This window comes from Panthera uncia, chromosome F1 (assembly GCF_023721935.1).
Source record: "Panthera uncia isolate 11264 chromosome F1, Puncia_PCG_1.0, whole genome shotgun sequence".
NCBI lineage: Eukaryota > Metazoa > Chordata > Mammalia > Carnivora > Felidae > Panthera > Panthera uncia.
In genome coordinates this window covers 18,067,390-18,087,965 of record NC_064813.1, presented here as the reverse complement: position 1 = coordinate 18,087,965, position 20,576 = coordinate 18,067,390, and the positions used below count along the sequence as shown (strand labels likewise).

The 20,576-nt window shown below is 44.7% G+C and overlaps 1 protein-coding gene across 1 annotated transcript in view; it reads right to left on the bottom strand.

Moving 5' to 3' along the window:
• Positions 1-19,682, bottom strand: part of PAPPA2 (pappalysin 2) — an 86,211-nt gene extending 66,529 nt beyond the window's left edge. Inside the window, exons 1-5 of the mRNA XM_049635036.1 lie at positions 19,608-19,682; positions 18,869-18,981; positions 18,654-18,825; positions 14,853-15,030; positions 13,430-13,613 (exon numbers count right to left, since the gene is read on the bottom strand). Of these exons, the coding sequence (XP_049490993.1) occupies positions 13,430-13,613; positions 14,853-15,030; positions 18,654-18,825; positions 18,869-18,981; positions 19,608-19,682 (722 nt within the window). The remainder of the gene's footprint in view (positions 1-13,429; positions 13,614-14,852; positions 15,031-18,653; positions 18,826-18,868; positions 18,982-19,607) is intronic.
• Positions 19,683-20,576: the final 894 nt, after the last annotated feature.

Genomic DNA, 20,576 nt, shown 5'->3' with positions numbered 1-20,576 from the left:
GAGAGAGAGAGAGACAATGTGTGTGTGACCAGGGGAGGGGCAGAAAGAGAGAGAATTCCAAGCCGACTCCACGCTTTGGCACAGAGCCAACACAAGGAGGAGATCATGACCTGAGCTGAAATCAAGAGTCGGATGCTTCACCGACTGAGCCACCCAGGTGCCTCCCAACCCCTCACTTCTATCTTTGGACTTTCTGCTACTAAATCTTAGGTCTCCAAATCTGCAGATGCAACAATGCCCTGCCCCCGGTCTGAACACCTAACTCAAGGTCGAGGCCCTTCTCTACCTCCTCCTGTGCCGGCCTTGGTTGTCCAACCCTCAGCCTCTCTCCTTTTAAGTCCAATAGCTCCTACTTAATCTCTTTTGCACGAGTCCCTTGGCCCCTCACGTCATTGTCCATATAGTTAACAGGGTTACCTTCCTACTGAATCTTCTCAGGTTACCCCCAGATTTTAACACATTCTGAAGTTCCTCTCTAATGCATGTGATTTAAACCCAAACATGTACAATGGCAATTAACATTATTCTGCAGAATTCTAATACTCATTCCCTTCAGTGTGTATTTGCAGACCTGGTAATTACACTGAAATGCTGGAGTGAACTGGGTCCAAGACAAAAACTATTAAACAGGGATCTCTTGCCTTCACCATCTTCCATCATTCACTTGTCTATTCATACATCCACTCAACAAGTATTCACTGAGCATCTAGTATGTGCCTGTGCATTACAGAAAGCCCTGCAGTTGTAGATACAGATACCGGAGTAGTTGTAGAACCAGAGTACTGACCTATGGGGGGCCTGGAGAGGGAGCCACCAGCACTGCTTGGGGACATAAAGGATATCAGGAAAGAAACACTTTGAGATGGGTTCATTAGACAGGGAAGGAGACAAGGGCATACCTGCCAGAAGAACGCTGCATGAAAGAACCCAGAGGTGTGAAAGGTGGAGTGTGTTTGAAGCTTTGGCCAAAAGTATAAATGGGAAAAGTGTGCACATATGCATGTGCGCCCACCCTAATTTCTGAAGTATGTTCAGCTTTATCTTGCTCTATCTTGTGTTCAGGAAGAGGCAAGGCAAGAGAAGCACCTGGAGGAGGGAAGGTAGGACAAAACTCTGGCCAAAAAGGGCCCCAAACTGTCTGAATTCAATATCAGAGGGCAGGTTCTCTCACTGCAAGAACTCTTTTGTCTATCTTCACAAAGTGTTCAGTGTATGAATTCCTTCAGGTATTGCTAGATCTCTGTTCCTGGTCAGCCCAGGTCACAGACAGGCCAGATAGAAAGTGCTCACAGTAGGGGCACCTGGGTGGCTCAGTCAAGTTAAATTTCCAACTCTTGATCTCTGCTCAGGTCGAGATCTCACAGTTGTGAGATGAAGCCCCGCGTCAGGCTCTGCACTGACAGCACGGAGCCTGCTTGGGATTCTCTCTCCCCCTCTCTCTCCCTTTCTCTGCCTGTCCCCAGCTTGCACGTGTGTGCGTTCTCTCTCTCTCTCTCTCTCTCTCTCTCTCTCTCTCTCTCTCAGATAAATAAATAAACTTAGAAAAAAGGGAAGTGCTCACAGTAGAAACACACAACCCCACACTCACTCACCTTGGAACTAACTCTTCAATCACTGCATATGATTGTTGCTCTTTTGGACAGCAAAGCTCTTTACATAGCTCCTTGTCCAGAAGTCATAGCAATGATAAAATCTGAGCCCACTAAGTTCTGAGAACTTCTGGAAGGTTGTGATATGCCTAAGGACTTTGGAATTCACACAGGGGAATCCCACATTTACAGTGCTCCAGACAGCTCACCCTTCTGATGTGGGCTAGAATGAACAGGCTGGTTAACATTCTCCTTGAAACCTTCCCTGACTAAAGAGGAAGAGTCAGAGGCCCCAGGGGACTTCAGTAGGCTTTTAGTGGCTACACTGGGTGATTCCCATCAGGAATAAGGTGTGCCCAAGTGGTGAAGAGCAGGTGACTTGGAATCAGGAGACTAATGCTTGAACTCCAGGTGTGGCTCCAAATAAATCTCTGGCTTTTAAAACATTATTTAGCTTTCTTGTCTCAGTTTTCCAATCTGAAAACAGGGTTTAATACCAGCTTCTTTACAAGATCATTAGAAGTTTATATAAGTTGGTTTAGCATCCCACTTCGGCCCAGGTCATGATCTCATGGTTCCTGAGCTCAAGCCCTGCATTGGGGTCTGTGCTGATGGCTCAGAGCCTGGAGCCAGCTTCGGATCCTGTGTTTCCCTCTCTCTCTGTGCCCCTCCTCTGCTTGTGCTCTCTCTCTGTCGCTCAAAAATGAATAAATGTTTAAAAAAATAAGTTCATATAAGTTAGTGTATATAAAGTATGTAGTACAATGAATGGCACATGCAATGCTCAGTGAACAGCAGAAATTATTAGCTCCGATGACCAAAAGATCTACTCAGCCACCCTCCTCGGTCCATCCCTCTTTTTCTCTCTCCCTGTGTATGTGATGAGTGTTCTGTGTTAACATTCTACACAGGCTTTCCACCTTACTCAGTTGTGCAGATTTTTGTCCCTCCCAGAATCATTCAGGAGACAGTTTGTAAATCAGTTTGGCTTAACCTGACCCCATCACTAGACACCAAAAGAAGGTCACAATCAACCTGTTCACCCACTAGGCTAAAGAAGGGATTAATAGGAGACTGAGACGGAGGATGAGGTAGGGGGCAAAAGAAGCAAAGAAAAGGCATCAGGGAGAGAAAGTATGGGTCGAAGAAACTATTGGTGTATTTATGTGTATGTGTGTGTATGCGCGTGCGTGTGTGTGGTGTATGTGTATGTATATGTGTGTATGTATATGTATATGTTATATATACATATACATTACATATATGTATATGTGACATACATATAACATATATAAAATAATCCAGTGCTTACTCATATGAGTTATATGATGATGAGTATGTTATATATACATATACATATATGTATATGTGTATGTTATATATATATATATATATATATATATCATATATAAAATAATCCAGTGTTGACTCATATAAGATTTTAAATATTATTCTTCCTGATTAATAGAGAAATCAGCAGTCAGTGTAATATCAAATCAAAAGAAGGACAGTTTTGCAATCAGATGCTCCCTAGCTTGAGATTGAAGGTCACAGGGAAATTTATGAGTTCAGCAAATGCTGTATTTGACGTGAAGGCCTGCACGCCAATGGCTGGAGCCCCGTGCAGCCCGCAGCAGTGAGCTGGCCTGCATGCGGGTGTGCATTTGAGTGGCCAAGGCTTGGAGGAGAGGCTTAGTCACTCTGATGCCAAAAGAGGCTGCAATAGATTAGCCTAAAGCTCACATTATCCTACAATGGCAAGAGAATTGAGGATTCCAAGGATAAACTTTGAATGTATTTACTATAAACACTAATTATAAAGCCAGACAATGTCTTAATGGAAAGAAAACAAATTTCCATTTCTCCCAGATGCAGGAGTGTACCCAGAGATTATAGCGTGTCCTGTCCCTTAACTGGCAAATCACAGAAAACACATGTGTCTGGTCCTAGATCTACATAGGTTTAACATGTATTCATATATGCCTATGCACAATGTCATGACACAGAGTTTAAAAATTACATAGATGATTTTCCTGATTTTTTTTTAAATTGCAAATCCAGGATATTTAAGGAATTTCACACATTTACCTTCACTACACATCTCCATTTCATTAGCCAAGTCTTTCTTTCCCTTCCTATGGTACGATAAAATCAGATGAACCTCAGAGATTCAAGTCACAGTTCAAAAAGATCAAAAGGGTCTCAAAATCTAGGTAACATCTCCAGGACATGCCCTTCTTTTCTCCTCCCAGACCAGCCTGACCTTATTTGCTGGCCCCAATTTTTGAAGTATGTCTAGCTCTATCTTACTATTTCATTTCCATTTCTTTCTCCCCACGTCCCCCTTTTTCCTTTTCATGGTCTACTGGAAGCCACTGTAGTATTTGGATAACTCACTGAGTTGACAGCAGGATGAGATGAAGCATTTAGAGAGAGTTCTGATTGGGGGAGGAAACTGCATACATATTTTTTAAATTTAATGAACTTTCTGTTTTGATGTGTGTGTGTGTGTGTGTGTGTGTCTTATAGGCAGAGGAAATGCACTCCCCCACTGGCCCCGGTAACTGAAGACCTGTACCTCCTAATTAGAAGACCAGCTTCAGTCTTCCTGGTCTCCATGTTGTTTTTTGGGAGCATAGGGCACCAACCATAGGTGGGAGACAACAGCCACTGATAAAAATAGCTGAGTGCATTCCTTGTTAAAGAAAGAGTTTACATGTTAAACACACCAAAAGCAAGGGTAATTTTGCAAGGGGAATTAACCTAATGATGATGATAATGATGATGCTAAAATACCGGCTTTTGCTGACCTAAAGCTTCAATGACTAAGAACTGTGCTCAGTTCTTTACAGCCATTATCCAATTTAATCCTTATAAGAATCTATACGTATTCTTATTTCCTAAAATCCATTTTATAAGTAAAAACAGTGATGTTCAATATAGACCAGTGACCTGCCCAAGGTCTAAGAGCTAATAAATGGCAGAGTTAGGATTCACACTTAGATCTCACTAATCCCAGAACCTGTGTACTTAACCACTAAGCCAAGAGATAGATCTTGGACGAAGGAAAGCCTGCTTAGCATTTTAACTAAATTTTCCTCATTAGGGAAGGTTTAGGGAAGTACTTAATCTTTAAAGTCAATTCTAGAGATCTTAAAAATGTACCCATATTTTGTCTTCAAAGAAGAACCAATCCTCCTGGGTGTGAATGGAGAACAATCCATCAGAATCTATCAATTAGAAGAGAATGAAACCTTGACCCTTGGCTCGGACCAGAAATTCTCCAAGTATTACTGTAAGTATTGCCCACTAAGATTATGCCTGTACACTAACATATCACTGCTTCTCTGTGTTTTTGCTGGTGGCCATAAATTGTCACGTATCACTTCTCTCAATGGTGTTATGCCAAAGTGCTTAACTCTTCTCATTGATTCTACTGAGATGGAAAATGAAATACAGGCTGTTGGAGCTGGAAGTCACTCAAGATTTTCCCGTATTTTACAGACGTGGGGAAAAAAGGCCCAGAGATATGTAGTAATTTGCTCAATATTGAAAGTCTTGTTAGCCAAGAGCACGGGCTTTGGAGTCAGAATGACTTAACACCATATATCGGCTGAGTGATTATGGGAAGGCTACTAATGATACTCTGAGTCTCAGTTTCCTCATCTGTCTGGAGGATAATAATCTATCGACCCATATTACTATTACCATATATCAAGCTCTGCATTACTATATCATAATATACGATCGTCTTATTATATCATCAACCCAACAGAACGGAGCCAAGGCCTTAGGCTTTTTAACTCTCTTCCATACCAAATGATCTTTCTATGTGTAGAGATGGCTAAAGTCCACATGTCTACTAGTCCAAGGCCATCCCAAGCCCTCCCCCCAAGTTAGAAGAGACAAACTCCACTGAAGAAGTATACCAACCAAGTATCTGTTAAACACTAACGAGTCATAGTGTGAGGCCAGTGTATCACAGTTTTGACCTACGTTTGTGCTTATAGAACTCAGCTAGATTGATGTTCTTTGGAAAAGCTGATACCACGGGTGACTGTCAGAAAGTGTAGCTGTTTACAATCAGGCTGAGGAAGATCTGACGACTACAGCCCACTTCACTTGGCATCTTGATGAATGGCTTATAGAGGGAGAGGCTGTCTAAGTAAAGTTAGAAGGTTGGAATAATTTCGAAGTGAAATTAATTATGGGCCCTAATGAGGTTAACCTAACCTTCACACATAAAGATAACACCTAAATGAGAACAAGGTAACCATGGGAGTGCAAGATAAGGAGGAATATAATATGGTCTTTTTGATAAAATAGAAGTCAAACACATTTATTTTAGCTTTCTGGGAAGTCAAGTGAATGAAACAATAAAGGCGTGATGAAAAATGACGTATATGTGCAAGTAAATTGCTTGGGAGAAAAAGGAAGAGGTTTCAAGGAGCCTGTGTGTGTATTGTAAAATGTCAGTAAGAAAGAACTCGTGAAACTACTTAAATTTAACAATTTCTTTGGAGCTACAATTGTTTGTATTTTTTTGACTAACTCCAAAAACAAATAAGCCTCAAAGAGACATGTAAAAATCTGGCGTGCAAAAGTGCTGTGACACTACTTTTGAAAAAAGAAAACATTACTCTGGATATTTTTAGGCAAGTCAAAATCCCATGACTGATACTGTTCTTAAAGAAACAAAGATTCCACTAGGGCCGTGCTTCTTGATTTTGGCCGTGGACTGAAGTGACTTGGGAAGCTTTGCAAAACACTAATGCCTGGGTCCCACTTGCAGGGACTCTGATGTAATTGGTGTGGGGTAGGAGCTGAACATTAAGATTTTTTCAGTCTCCCCAGGCGAGTCGAACATGCCGTCAGGTAAGAGCACTGTTGTTCTGGGGAGCCTGTTGAGAGATCTAATCCTTTTGTGTGACTAACAACTCGTACTGAGTTGTGTTAATCAAGTTTACATGTGTGTTGAATAAATAAAAGTAAACTGTCTTTGTGGAAGACTGTTCCTCCCATGTTACTGAGACAAATGCTAGAAGAAAAACATACACATATGTTTTTAGAGTTCTTCTACTCTAAAGTTTTTGAAATAGAGATCTCCACTCCCTCCTAAGAAACCGCCCCCCCTTCCTTTGCCATTTTTAGCCTCAAATTTAACCCCAAATTCCTATCAAGATTTTTCTAATAAATGAATTTCCATCCATTCATAAAGTATTTATTGAGTGCCTACCAATAAATGTAGTAACCATTGGGCACACAGAGCTAAACAAATATTTATGGTCTATTGGAGAATACAGACAAGTACCTGACAATTTCTACTCAGCGAGATAAATGATGCTGCCAGAAGATTTCTGTGTGCAGTGCGACCCATGGGAAGGGCACTTCTTACAGATGGGAGATCTGATTGTCTTCCTAGGTAAAACCACACCTATGCTAAAAATCGGAGAGTAAGAGTCAGCTAAGGCAAAGATCCTTGTCGGGAGAGCTCTGACCCAGAGGCATGTTAGCCAAGGCTTATGTGAGGAAGTAAAATAAATCCAGTGGCATGAGAACCTACACTACAGAAGGTGTTGTGTGTAACTGTTGGAGGGAAGTGGTCTCCCAGGAAAGAGATTAAGCAATGAGCCTAGAGAAGTAAGCAAAGCCCAGCTAGACTATACAAGACCTTGAAACTATTTTAAGTTTAAGATTTTTTTTTCCCTAGTGAAATGGCAGAAAGGCTGTCCATTCAATTTCACATGGGGAAAAACTACAAATGGAGTTGAGTTTTTTGAAGATCACTTTTGCTGCCGAGTGATAAATGTATTGAAGGGAGAAAGACTAGAGCCAGAAAGACCAGTTGAGAAGTGGAAAAAGATAGTGGCCTGTTACAGGGAAGTGGCAGCAGGGATGGGGAGAAATGGGCATATTTGAGAGTCAGTAAGATGACACTAGATGGAAGTTGATGACTGATTTGATTGGGGGTGAAGGACACCGAAGAGTCTCAAATTATGTGTAAGTTCTTGGCCTGATGAATCGCATGGAACACAGAAGAACATTAAGATTTGAGAGATTATAAGAGGCTCTGTTTTATATAGTAAGAGTTTGAAGTACAGATGGGATATCCAAGTGGCTGCATCCATGAGCAGTGGTTCTAATGGTACTTATGGCCGTTAATGGAAGAGACTAGAGTAGCAGGTATGGGTTTAGGAAGCATTAGCGTGTGGATGATAGTCAAGGCTATGCGGTCAATGAGCTCCATCCCAGACAAGTGTGCAGAACAAGAGAGAAATGTGAGCTCAGAGAAACACCAACACTGAAGGAACGGGCAGAGGGGGGAAGCTAGAAAATAAAATTGAGAAGAGACAGAGAAGAAGGAAAATCAGGGAGCGAAACAGAACAGAATAAAGGAAGAAGTTTCAAGCAGGTTTGTAGCCAACAATGCTATAATAAAGAGCCTGGCTCCATTTTTCATGTTTGTCAAGAGCTTCCAAGCCCCACCGCCTCCCTCATGGAGCAAGCCTGTCAGAAAGGTGTGTGCGTCCTCTTTTGGCCTCAGCAGAAAGTTCAAGCCACACAGGTTCTGTTCACATGAACATAAGCCCTGGCATAAGCCCCACTCCCTAAGCACCACAAAACCCCAGTCTCTCTCTTTGCCTTTGTGTCTCCAGCCATTTGAAGGTCAACCTGGGATCCTCTCCTTCTCGTCCCAGAAGACCTCGTTTTGTGAGTCATAAACCTTTTCATGTTCTCTTGGTCTGTGTGTGGTATCATTAGTTTCACCATCCACACCAAATTATGGGTGGGAGGGTCCATCCTCTCTCATGGTGACCCCAACACAAGCCAAATATTCTCAAGGAACCTGAGGTCCAAGAAGAGTCACTGCATTTGGTAGTAGAAAGACCCGTGGCAGGCCCAGATCTAGCGAAGAGATGAAAGTAAAAACGTGAATGTAGGTGTGGAGGACAGAAAAGAGGGCAAGAATGAGAGAGTGAAGACAAACAACTCTTACCACAAGTTTCAGTGTAAAAGGGACAGAGAAAGAAAGAACGGTAGCCAGGATGGGAGCATGGGATCAAGAAAAGGCTTTGCTCATTTGTGCTGTAACATGGGCGAAACCTGAGCACGACGAAAGAGAAGTGACTGGGCAAAAGGAAGAGGGAAGCCTCAGACGCAGGAAAGAAAAGGGGAAATGGGTTGAGGGAAATCCCTGAGGAGGGAGATGGGGTCCAGAACCAAGGTGATGAACTGCATTTTAGACGGCAGGGAAGGGGAGAGCTTGTTTGGGGTGTAGATGAGCTTGCACACCTGTGAGCAGACTCTTCACTTTGGGGAGTGAGGTGATACACGGGAAGTTAGGGAAGAGGTGTCAGGACTGGATGAGAAAAGGTATGAAGTGGCCTTCAAGAATAAAGACAGTGCTTGTCCTCAAAGAACGTAGAAAGATTTGGGCACGTGGTGGAAAGGTCATGGACCTTTCCTCCTGCTTCTTGGGGTGCTGGTCTCTCCTGGGTTTGCCTATGGAGAAAGATCTGCCTAGTTTTACTTTTATCACTCTCTGCCTCCACAAATTGCTATAATCTACTCTTAATAGCTCACTTCGTTATTTTAGTTTTTAAAACGTTTATCCATTTACCTCATTAGAAAATCTAGAAAACTTAGCAAATATATATAAATAAAAAAAGAAAAAGAAAAGATATTCCCTATGAACCTACTACCTAGAGGTTATAATTACTAGTATCATAATCATTTCCAGCTATTAAGGAAGTGATAAAATATAATTTTAATATGGAAAATAGATCATATCATTGATTATAACAATTACTTTCCTGCTTTTACCCACTTATCATTGTATTGTGAATGTTTTCCCACGTCTTTAATATTCTCCCAAACATCTTTGATGATAGCAGGCTATTTCAGGATATGGCTCTACCATCATATAGATGTTTATTTTTGTTTTATTGAATTTTTTGCTCTCCCAACATCCATTTGCCCTCCTTCTCAATCTCCCTCTGGGGACGCCATCGGGCTTGGGTGATGCTGACTCCAGCCATGACTTCAGGGTCAGAGTCTTTGACTCAGGCCTAAGCTATTGCATTTGCCTGTCCTCAGGGACTAGATCCAGTGCGGGTGGTGCCACTCTCAAATCCTGGGAAGAAGGGGCTAGGAGTCCAGGGGCCCGGTGAAAGTGCCCACCTGTGGCTGCGTCCCCCTCTCTACTGTACTTCAAGGAGAAATAAAGCACGTGAAAGGGGGAGGCCATGGAGGCTGCGTGTTCCCGGAGATCAGATCCCAGATCTTCCTCATGCGTGTTTCCTCAGCCCCAGCCAGGAGACCGGCACAGAGCACGCACGTGATGAACCTGCCAGCCGGTGCTGTGCCCTCCCTGCCACCTCCAAGTTGAATGGGACAAAACTGAAATGGGTCGATCCGAAGAGAAAAGTCAGATCCAGTGCTCGTCTCCCTTTCATCTTGAAACAACGTTCAACAGACTTAAGAGCAAGGGATGTACTTGGCTGATATTTTGGTAGTTGTTTCCTTGTTTTAAAAAGACATGAACAAAAAGCAATGCCTGGTACTTACACTGAACATGGCAGTTGATAAAATGCTTTCAGTGCATTACCTACTTTCAGCCTCAAAACAGCACCGTTGGGTAGAAATTACTACCCCTCACATTATGGATGCAAAAATTGAGACACATGGATATTGAGTACATTGTTCAGAGTCATGAAAACAATCAGGTGCAAATCTGGCCATCAAGTGGGTTTTTTCCACTAGGCACAGAACTACATATAATGAGCATATGCCCACTCTGTCTGGATTGATCTCCCTGCTTACTTTTTTCAATTTCTTCTCCTGCTCACATGTCCTAGAAAGAAGTTTAGAGCCCCATTTGTACAACTCTGGGCTCTTTCCACCAAGCGAGGAACAAGGCTGACATAGTTTGTTGGGTAAACAGAAGCGGTAAGTGACAGTGATTTACGCCCGGCTTGCAAACTTCTGATTACCAATCCACCGCCTGCTATGTAAACAGGTGTAAACTAAGATTTAAATCAGTTTACACTGTGGGGTAAATAATTTAATCTTTCCTCAGCACGGTGTTTGCGAATGTAAATGTTTATGCCAAAACCGATGCCGATGTTGCAAGCTTCCAGTTTCTCAACCAGAAGAGCTATGCCAACAAATGGCCCTTGTGTGCCCCTGCCCGGACTGGGAAAGCCTGCAGGGTAAGGCAGAAAGCCCAAAGTTCTAGGGGGAAGGCTCGGTCTCAACACAAAGCTCAGCCATGGGCCGAGGGAGCTAGAAATAATCCCTCCACCCTTAATTCCTCCTGGTCTGGAGAATTTTCTCTCCCCCTCAATTATTCTTCTCTGCACTGTTCTGCAGATACCTGAGTCAGGTGCAGGTCTGTGAAAAGGGAGGCAAGAAGAGAGAAGGAAGAAGCCAGAAAACAGCAGCCTGCAGGTGAGTTGTAATACCACTTGAAGGTGGCCCAGGTCCTCACTGCCTGTCAATGTGTGCCTATGCAAATTGATCTAGATCCTATGAAAAGCACATGCAAATGTGTTTTCAGTTGTCAAAAACTGTTGACTATACCTGCCAGAGTCCACTGAACCCAGTGCTGCCTCTTAATGAATTTTTCATCAGTATTATTCATATTCTCATCAGCCTGGCTCTCGCCTGACTTGCTCCCTGCCTGCCCCCCCGCCCCTCCGCCCCCGCAGCCCCTCTCCCCACCCCGCCCACACACACACACATAGAAGCCTATAGAAGCCTGGGCTTTCTCTGGAGTGGAAGGCTCTGGACAAAGTCAGACTCAATCCACCCCACAGAAAGATGGCTGAGTACTGATTAGTGAAGGTCAAATGAGAGCCAGAGAGTAAGTTTCCTGATATTCTTCTGTCCCCTTAAAGAAGTCTAGCTTATAAGCAAACCCTGTATCCCTTGGCCTCACTGGTAATGCCATAGCTGGGATTGTTAGTTCAAAACACAAAATCCCTGGGCGCTTGGGTGGCTCAGTCAGTTAAACGGCAGGCTTTGGCTCAGGTCTTGAACTCACAGTTCATGAGTTTGAGCCCCACATCGGGCTCACTGCTGTCAGCGTGGAGCCCACTTTGGATCCTCTGTCCCCCTCTCTATCTGCCCTTTCCCCCACCCCCCATCTCTCTCTCTCTCTCTCTCAAAAATAAGCAAAATATTCTTAAAAATATTTTGAAAAATCCATCTTTAAAAAAATACCTACCATGGGGAGACTTTTAATTAAGTCCTCGGTAAGAAACAAACTAGATTTTCTCCTATACCACATAATTTATGATAGGGAAAGTATGGCTACTAGTTACTGAGTGAAAGGAGTTTCCTTTTTCTGAAAGCTTTTTGTTTGTTTTGTTTGTTCAGAAAAGCCTTCTTTTTCTGAAACCCTTTATTGAGCCATTGGCACATGGCAGGCAGGGTGCATTATTTCCTGCCATCTTCACCTCAACACTGATGTGGCCATTATCTTCAACTTACCAAGGAGACCCAAAGAGCTACATAACTTGCCTGAGGTTACTCAGCTGAAAAAAAAAGGGGCTGACTGGGATTTGAAGCCCAGCAGGACTCTCTTCAGAGCCTTTCCTCTTAAAGGGTGCCGCGAGGCTTTTGTTCTTTCTGATCAGCAGAAAGGCTCCCGGTTTCCCTAGGTCTGGGAATGTTCTAGGAGTGTTCGCGCACACAGAGCCCGGGAAGGAGAAGGCAGACAGACTACAATGATAGTAATGGCTAATATGTATTGGGTTTTATGTTTTTAAAATAAATTTACCAAACCTTATGCTTAATTACTTAATTAATCAATTTAGTCCCCACACAAGCCCTATCAGATAGGTATTATTATTACTGTCTTTGTTTTACAGATGAGAAAGACCGAGGCGGAGAAAGAAACCTTCCCAGCATCACACAGGTAATAAACGTCTGGACTGGGGACCAGCCCAGGCAGTTTCTCCTAGAGCCACAATCATAAATTCCCAACCGTCCTGATGAGGATGTTCTGCCCACAGTTGGATTTGGGCGACACGCGTAACACTTGGGAAGCTCCCAACACTTACTTTCAAGGAAAACAGTAATTAGGGCAGAGATATTTTTATGTATTTATTTTTAATGTTTATTTAAAACATTTTTGAGAGAGACAGAGCAGGGGAGGGGCAGAGAGAGAGGGAGACAGAGAATCTGAGGCAGGCTCCTCGCTGTGAGCACAGGGCCCAACGCAGTGCTCGAACTCATGAACTGTGAGATCATGACCTGAGCCGAAGTCAGACACTTAACCGACTGAGCCACCCAGGTGCCCCCAGGGCAGAGATTCTTTTAAAAAGCACCTAAGGGGGGTGCCTGGGTGGTTCACTCTATTAAGCATCCGACTTCAGCTCAGGTCATGATCTCATGGTTCGTGATTTCGAGCCCCACGTCTGGCTCTGTGCTGACAGTTCAGAGCCTGGGGTCTGCTTCAGATTCTGTCTCTCTCTCTCTCTCTCTCTCTGCCCCTCCCCCACTTGGCTCTCTCTCTCTCTCTCAAAAATAAATAAACATTTTAAAAAATTTAAAAATTAAAAAATATAAACAAACAAACAAATAAAAAGCCCCTAAGTGAGGCTGATGGGAACTCCTATGGGAAAGAATATTTTTACAGAAAGCACACCTGGTCAACCTGTCTGCCTGGAGAATACACCTGTGCAGGTAAAGAGAGATTATACAGAAAAACAAACACAACAAGCAATGGACAACCGGAAGACCTTAATATTATTTCCAAAACAATGGTCTGGGATTTACAAGTGAAAGCTCGAGGGCAGAGAGAACTGCAAAGACCCAGAAACAACCCAGCTTACCTCCTGACTTTACCCTCGGCACTCGGCTTGGCGTAGTAGCCTGGTTTGCATTCGTATCTACAGACGGAGCCCACATCATGGTTGCCCTGGAGGCAGTGAGGCAAGAGCAGGCTGGCATTCGGGATTACAGGGGGCGCGTCACACTCCAACTTGCAGTAGGCTTCCGGGAGGGACCAGAGCCCGTCTTCAAGACAAGTCAGCCATGGGTTCAGTCCTGACCCCAGGAAAGAAAAGCACAGGATGCTCAGGGCAGAGTCTGGAAACCAACGCTCAGCAGAAAAGAACAAAAACCTGTCAAACTGTCGGTGTTCTCAGGAAGTCACATAATTCTTTGTTGAGAATCGTCTCTAACATCTCGGGTCCAGTGTTCATGCTATCTCTCTTTCCCCCACTGAGCATCTCCTGTGATCTCCTACACAGAACGGAGGTCAGGTAGGTATTTTCTGACCAGAGTGGAAGAATAGCTATCGGCCAAATCATTACCTCCCTTCCCAACTACAAATAACAAAAATATATTAGTGGCAGTATCGTGGAAAGCATAATAATAATCAGAGAAGACACCTTGGGAGGGCTTATATGCCAGGCACTGTTCTAAGCATTTTACGACACTTGCATAAACTTCACACCTGAAGCAACCCGCTGAAATAGATACCATCATTATCTCTTACTTTGCAGGTGGGGAAATTGAGTTCAGGTAACTTGCCAGAGCGGCAGACACAGGGTTTGAACTCGGGTAGTTTGGATGCAGAGTTCTGTACATAAACACCACACTCTATGCCCCAGGGCCATTCATGGTCCCTCCAAATGCAATCCATGAACTTCCCACAGTAACATCACGAATGCACCTCAGACCTACTAAATCAGGCTCTGGCAGCATTAGGCCCAGGAAGTTGCATTTGTAACAAGCCTCCTGGGTCCTTGTTAGGCACACCAAAGGCTGAGAAGAGGTGAAGAGTAAGTGCGGGGTCAGAGCAGGCTCTCTCCCATCTTCAGCTCTTACTTTCAGCACAGCCAGGGGCGATTCCTGCAACTCTGTTCTTACCTATACAATAGAACTAAAAGCACCTGACGCAGAGGAAGGTTGTAAATGTTAAGTAAAAAATGTGCATCGTAAAGCGTTTCTTAATTATTAATGTGATCAGGCAACTGTTACTCAGCTTGTTTCCAGAGGACATACAACCAAATAAAAACAGGGAAGTCTAAGTGTCTTTCATTAATGAGACTTGAGACAGGGCATCTTTCCATGTCATCGGGACAAAGAAAAGCGTTGCCCTTTGGGATTTTGGTGGTGTTATCAGGAGAGGGTGGCACAGCAGAGAAAATGGGAAGAGTACTAGGGTGGAAGAAAGACCCCCCCACAGAACCCCCAAAGAGTGAGAGGCTGAAGAGGACTTGCGTTCGGTTCCTGCTTGGCTGACAATACCTTGGAGCTTGGCTGGTGGGACACAGGAGATTGAACAGCGCTTCAGAAAGTCTGTTCCCTCTGAGCAGGAGAAGTTTGCGTAGTTCACCAAAGATGGGTCGGGAATGCCACAATCAAGGGGCATGCAGCTCACAGCCCGGTCCCAGTGCCCAGAGGAACAGGTGAGCAGAATTTCCTTCTGGAAACGGAGAATTTTCCTCCATCAAGGTCACATGAAAAGGCTTATCAAAGCAGTTTCCAAGCTTTGGAAGAGTCCCGGTGATTACTGGTGCAAACATTCACAACAGACCAAATTATTTTGCCTCGCTCCCCCTTCGTGCCCTATTGGCTTTGATACAGTCTCACAATAGCCAGGTGGGCGGCTGCTGACCGCCCCTGTTAGTGTAAGAGGATCATGAAGTGGAGACACTCCTCCCACCCAACTCGTGGCTTCCCCCCATGGGCTCCTGGATCCACTCTGTGCCCTCCTCCGCCATGTTCTGTGCCCCTGTGGGTTTCATTCCTCTGACTGTTCTTGGCCCCAACACCTAGCACACTCAGGTGGGAGACTGCAGAGCCAGGAAGGAAAGGGAGGTCAGGGTGCTCATTCTTCCTGCTCCCTCTCTAGGGCATTACTGCCCGCCGGCTTTGTCCTCTGGTGGCCCTCTCCATCCTCTCCTGCACTCTCTTCCTGTGGGTTCTGTTGACTGCTCCCTGCAGTCGACTCTTCAGGCCTATAGGTGATGTCACCCCGTCACCCTGGGATTCTGCACCATATCCTTATGATTTCCCCGCACCCTGCCTTCACAGGTAGTCTCTGTATTAAAGTCTCTCACACTGCCCCCTTCAGAGCACGTCATCCAGCTCCTGCTGACACCCTGGAGGATGAGCCAATCGATAATGCTATGAACGTACGTATCTCTGCTGGGCAGAGTATCCAAGAACGGCCAAGAATTAATGCCCACAAGGCACCTTCCAAACCTGTGGTTAAACTGGAGAGATTCCAGTTCCCTGAGCCCGTCATGTTTGTTGGGTGGCCCTAGGGTTCATCCTCACTAAATAAATGAAGAGACATTTCTTGAGCCCCTGGAAAGGGCCAGGCTCTGTGTAGGTTGGGATACACAAGACACCCTCAAGGACCTCATCGTCTAGCAGCACGGCAAATCACAGGCTGAAACAATGGCTCAGAAAACCAAAGAGGAAGTATGGAATGAAAGAAAGAGAGAGAGAGAGAGGAAGGGACGAAAGGCAACAAGGAAGGAAAATGCAAGAGATAACATTTTTATACGTTACAGCCTACTCCCTCCTCTAACGATTTGAAGAACACGCTACAAAGGATGCGAACGACAAAACGAAAGAAGGAGCAAATGGGGACCAAGAAGAGAGAAAATATAAAAATATAAAAGGAGACAGCCCTCTCATATCTAGGTGCTTGTTTTGTGGCGGGGAGATGGCACGTGGGGGCAGGGCTAGAGGAGGAAGCGCCCCTCTGTGAGCAGGAGGTAAGTGTCTGCAGGGAGGTTCCCAGAGGTGGGGGCCCAGGAACTGGCCTATGAAGGATGAGCAGGACTTCCCAGCAGCAGAGGGGTAGAGGAGAAGAGAGAGTCCAGAGTGAAGAGAACAGAATGAGCAGAAACCAAGAGGCCTGGAAGTTCACGGCTTGTTTGGGAAAGAGCACAGCCGTCCCTCCAGCCAATGGGTTACCACAGGTCAGAGAGAGAGCGGGGAGATTCTGCGGCTCAGCAGCCATGCCGCCAGGAGACCACAGTGGCAGTAAAGCCAAAGGTACAATGACTGGTGAAAGCACCTGTCACCCCTGACACTCGCTCCTGGCCAGCTGCTCCTCCCTCTTCCCAGTGCTTCCCTGTTGCCTGCCAGAAGGACCCAAGTCAAAGCCAGACACATTTTTCTGTTTAGTTTCAGTTCTTGTGTCAACAAAAAGCAAATATTCCCCACTGTCTTGTGTTCATGAGCCGGGATCGTAGAATTTCCTCAGTGGGGCCAGCTTCGGGTGACAGGAGCTGTGTTTGCTGACTCCACCATATGGTTGGCAAAGGTGAGCTCCCACCTTCCTCCTCCCAACCCAGACCCTGCCCCTCACACACTGATCGCAGCCTGGAAGCCTGTCTCAAACCACAACAATCACAGCATCTGTCTCAAACTCTGCCTATATTGCCTGGTTTTTCTCCTGGCTTCGCCTTCATTAAATATTGCCCATTTTGTCTTGACTTTGCTCCTAACTTTAACACATTGCAGACACTGTCTTTTCTTCTCTCCCCCTCTTTACCTATCACACAAATGTATTTAATCCCTACTCAATTCCTTTGCATTCCCTCTATCTTTTTTAGTGTGAGTTAAGCTGGGTTAAGAATAGGTAATAAGAGCTCTGCCTTTCTGACCAAAGCATCACGGACCGAGGAGTTGGTGCCTCAAGGTATATTAAAACTGTTTCTCTATGAAGAACCTAAACCATCTGAAGCCAACTCTTGTGTATTTAAATTCAGACTATCTCTGAGCAAGTGAGGGTTTTCTGTGAATCTACAACCTACTAAGTAGTCAATTGGTACAAAAGGCAAAAGATTCCAATCTTGGGCACCACTGACACCTGACCACCAGGCTTGCATCCGTTTTTTCCTGATCATACCATGGCTTTCTGGTCCTCTCCTCAAGCACCATTATCTTTTCCCTAATGCATCCTTTGTCTCATATTATGGTCATGGTTTTCTAATGGTTGATTTCAAGTTTAAAGATCCCTCTGCAGAGTATTGATAGCTCCCTAAAGGAAAGATGGAAAACAGAAGTCTTAGTTGAGAATACATTATCATGCTCATAGTCATGGCAGCTTAACAGAGTGCTGTGTGCCTATCATTTAGATAGAAGCTTTTAAATTTTTTAAAATGTTTAGTTATTTATCTTGAGAGAAAGAACAAGTTGGGGAGGGGCAGAGAGGGAAGGAGTGAGAGAGAATCCCAAGCTCCTTGCTGTCAGCACAGAGCCTGACATGGGGCTCGAACCCACGAACTGTGAGATCACGACCTGAGCTGAAATCAAGAATCAGGCACTTAACCAGTCGAGCCACGCAGGCGCCCCTTAGCTAGAAGCTTTTAAATTATTTCCCATCAGTCATCATTATAACTCAGTGACATAAATACTTCTGTCCTCATTATTTCACAAACATGGAAGAAAGCTTGTTTTTACCAAAAATTATACAACTAATAAACAGTGGAGCCAAAATTTCATTCTGCGATTGTCACATGAGCCACGCTCTTAACTAACATGTTCTACTCCCTCCAAATGCTGGAAATGGTTAATACGGTACCTTGCAGACGGTGGAAAATTAGGTAAAAGGTAGAACCATGATATAACCCCCACCTCAGTAACACAGGGAAGAAAATCAGACTCTTTCTCCAACCTTCTTGTAAGGAGGTCCGGGGGTCAAACCATGAGCCACAGACAAGCTGATTACAACCTATCTTATTTACAAATTGTGGACAAGTCTAAGGTGTAGCATTCTCATCTTGAAGTCAAAAGTGGGACCATAATTTCTGACGGGAAGACAGAAACAAGGAAGGAAGATGGGATAAGTATCCCTACCTACTGTCTGTGCGAGAGAAACCGGCACCCTAGTTGATGAGAACTGCACGTGCTCTTATATACCTTGCATTTCTGTGAAGCTGTGCTCTCCTTGCTTGTTAGAATCCTCACCTTTCCTTCCAAATGATTTTAAAACACCTGCCTTTCCCCAATTCAGCCTGGGGAAGGAGTGTAGGTACCCTCCCTCCCCAGGAGCTTGGTCTCGATGACCATGGGTTTTCAACTCACCTGCACGGGCCTGAGGTATTGCCCACTGCTGGCCTGAAGGGCAAACCCCCTTTGACAGGTGATAGCACACTTCATGTGACCTGGGCCACCAGAGGTACAGTTCACCATATCCGCATGATCAAGCAGCAATGGCGCACAGCTGCCCTGCTCCCCACAGGGCCGGTGGACACAGCTGGGGATGACAGAAACAAAAGCATCTTAGACTGACTCCAAACCAGAGGGCGACAGCAAAGACTCTGCAGCTTCCCGTCTGGAAAGTGCCTCCAAACCAAAGAGAACGATTTTTCTCCAGACCCAACACTGAACTCATCACCTCCTTCCGTATGACCTGGAACCGTGTGACATAAAATGAAAAAGAACGATAATCAGCTAACGGGTCACGAATGATTAAACGACTTCCTACGGCTCTTCCAGGAGGACAAAATGGTGACAGGACGAGGTGGGGAATGTATCCCAAGAGCTCTGGATGGCATCAGAAATGGGTAGATTAGAGAGCAATCCTCGAAATGTTTAACCACCGGTACCACTGGGTCCCAAACAATCAGAGCAGACCCAGATCAGGAGCGGATCCTGGGGGCCCCTGGTTGTGTCACACGCTGACCTTTCAGTTGTTTGATTACAGATGGATTCCAGAGGGCCCTACATGAAAGGTCTGGGGTATCTGAGATGGCAGAAAAGGAAACATTTATTCACTGGTGTGGAAATATTTTTGACAACTGTAGCCATAGCACTACCCTCCACTGAACGTCCACACCGGCTAATGAGAAACGGAGCCCATGACAGGAAGAGGAAACTCACACATACTAAATCCCTGCCTTGTGCCTGACGTTGTGCTAGGTGCTTTGGGGACATCATCTCAGCAGAGCAGGACCACTGCCTAGGGCTCTAGGGCCAATCAACCAAGAATGGGTGACAGAGCTTAACTCCCCAGGTTCAGGGTGACTCAGTCTGGACCATAACAGCAGCAAGAGCAAAACGAGCATTGCCCTCTTCCCACGGCAGCAGTGTAGAGATGAAAAATGAGGGCATGGCCCCATACTGTCTGACTTTGGATCCTGGATCCACCACTTACTACCTGTGTGCTTTGGTTGAGTTATTCATTCCCCAGTGTTTCAGCTCCTTCCCTCATAAGAGGAGGATCATAAAGGCACATATCCCACAGGGTGTTATGGTTCCCAGGCTAAATCCCCTTACTGCTCCACTGCTGATGGCCCAAGTCCCACCCTCAGTGGCTTGTTTTCTGTTAGCAATCCATACTTTTTGGTTTTCCCATTTCTGTAGCTTTGCTCAAACTGTCGAGATTTCTAAAAGGACTTTCTTCTCCAAGAAGTCCCTTCAGGCATTTTCCTCCTGTGAACCTCCCAGGGAAATTTTAAAAATAATTTCCCTCTAACACTCCTATTACTCTATCCTATATTATAGTCATGTACGCATCTGCTTATTCTTTAATTTTTCCATCCTTGGATCTACAAGGCAATTAGGATCTGAGTATCTCCTAAGTGCTCAAACTCCCAACGAGATTATGACCTTCTCGAAGACAAATTCCGACTCTGACCCATTTTTATATTCACCATATACCTTGCGGTAGCAAACACAATAAAAGCTGGCTGACTTAAATGTGTTCGCACAGCAAAGTCAGTCAATGGCTACTAAAATGGGTAATTTGTTAAATTTTCAAATGACAGACGGGAATCCGAAACACAAAAGTATTATCATCAAACAGTCATTCAACCATCTTGCCCCTATTCATTCATTCACCAATCAACATCTACTGCACACTTACTGTTGGCAAGGTATTCGTTTGAGTACCGGGGGTACAATAAGTATCATGCCCCGAAGGAAATCATAGTCTAGTTGAGGTGACCAACTCGATATTTTCCTATATTTTCTTGTTCATGATGTTGTTGTCAGTGGTGTCAAATA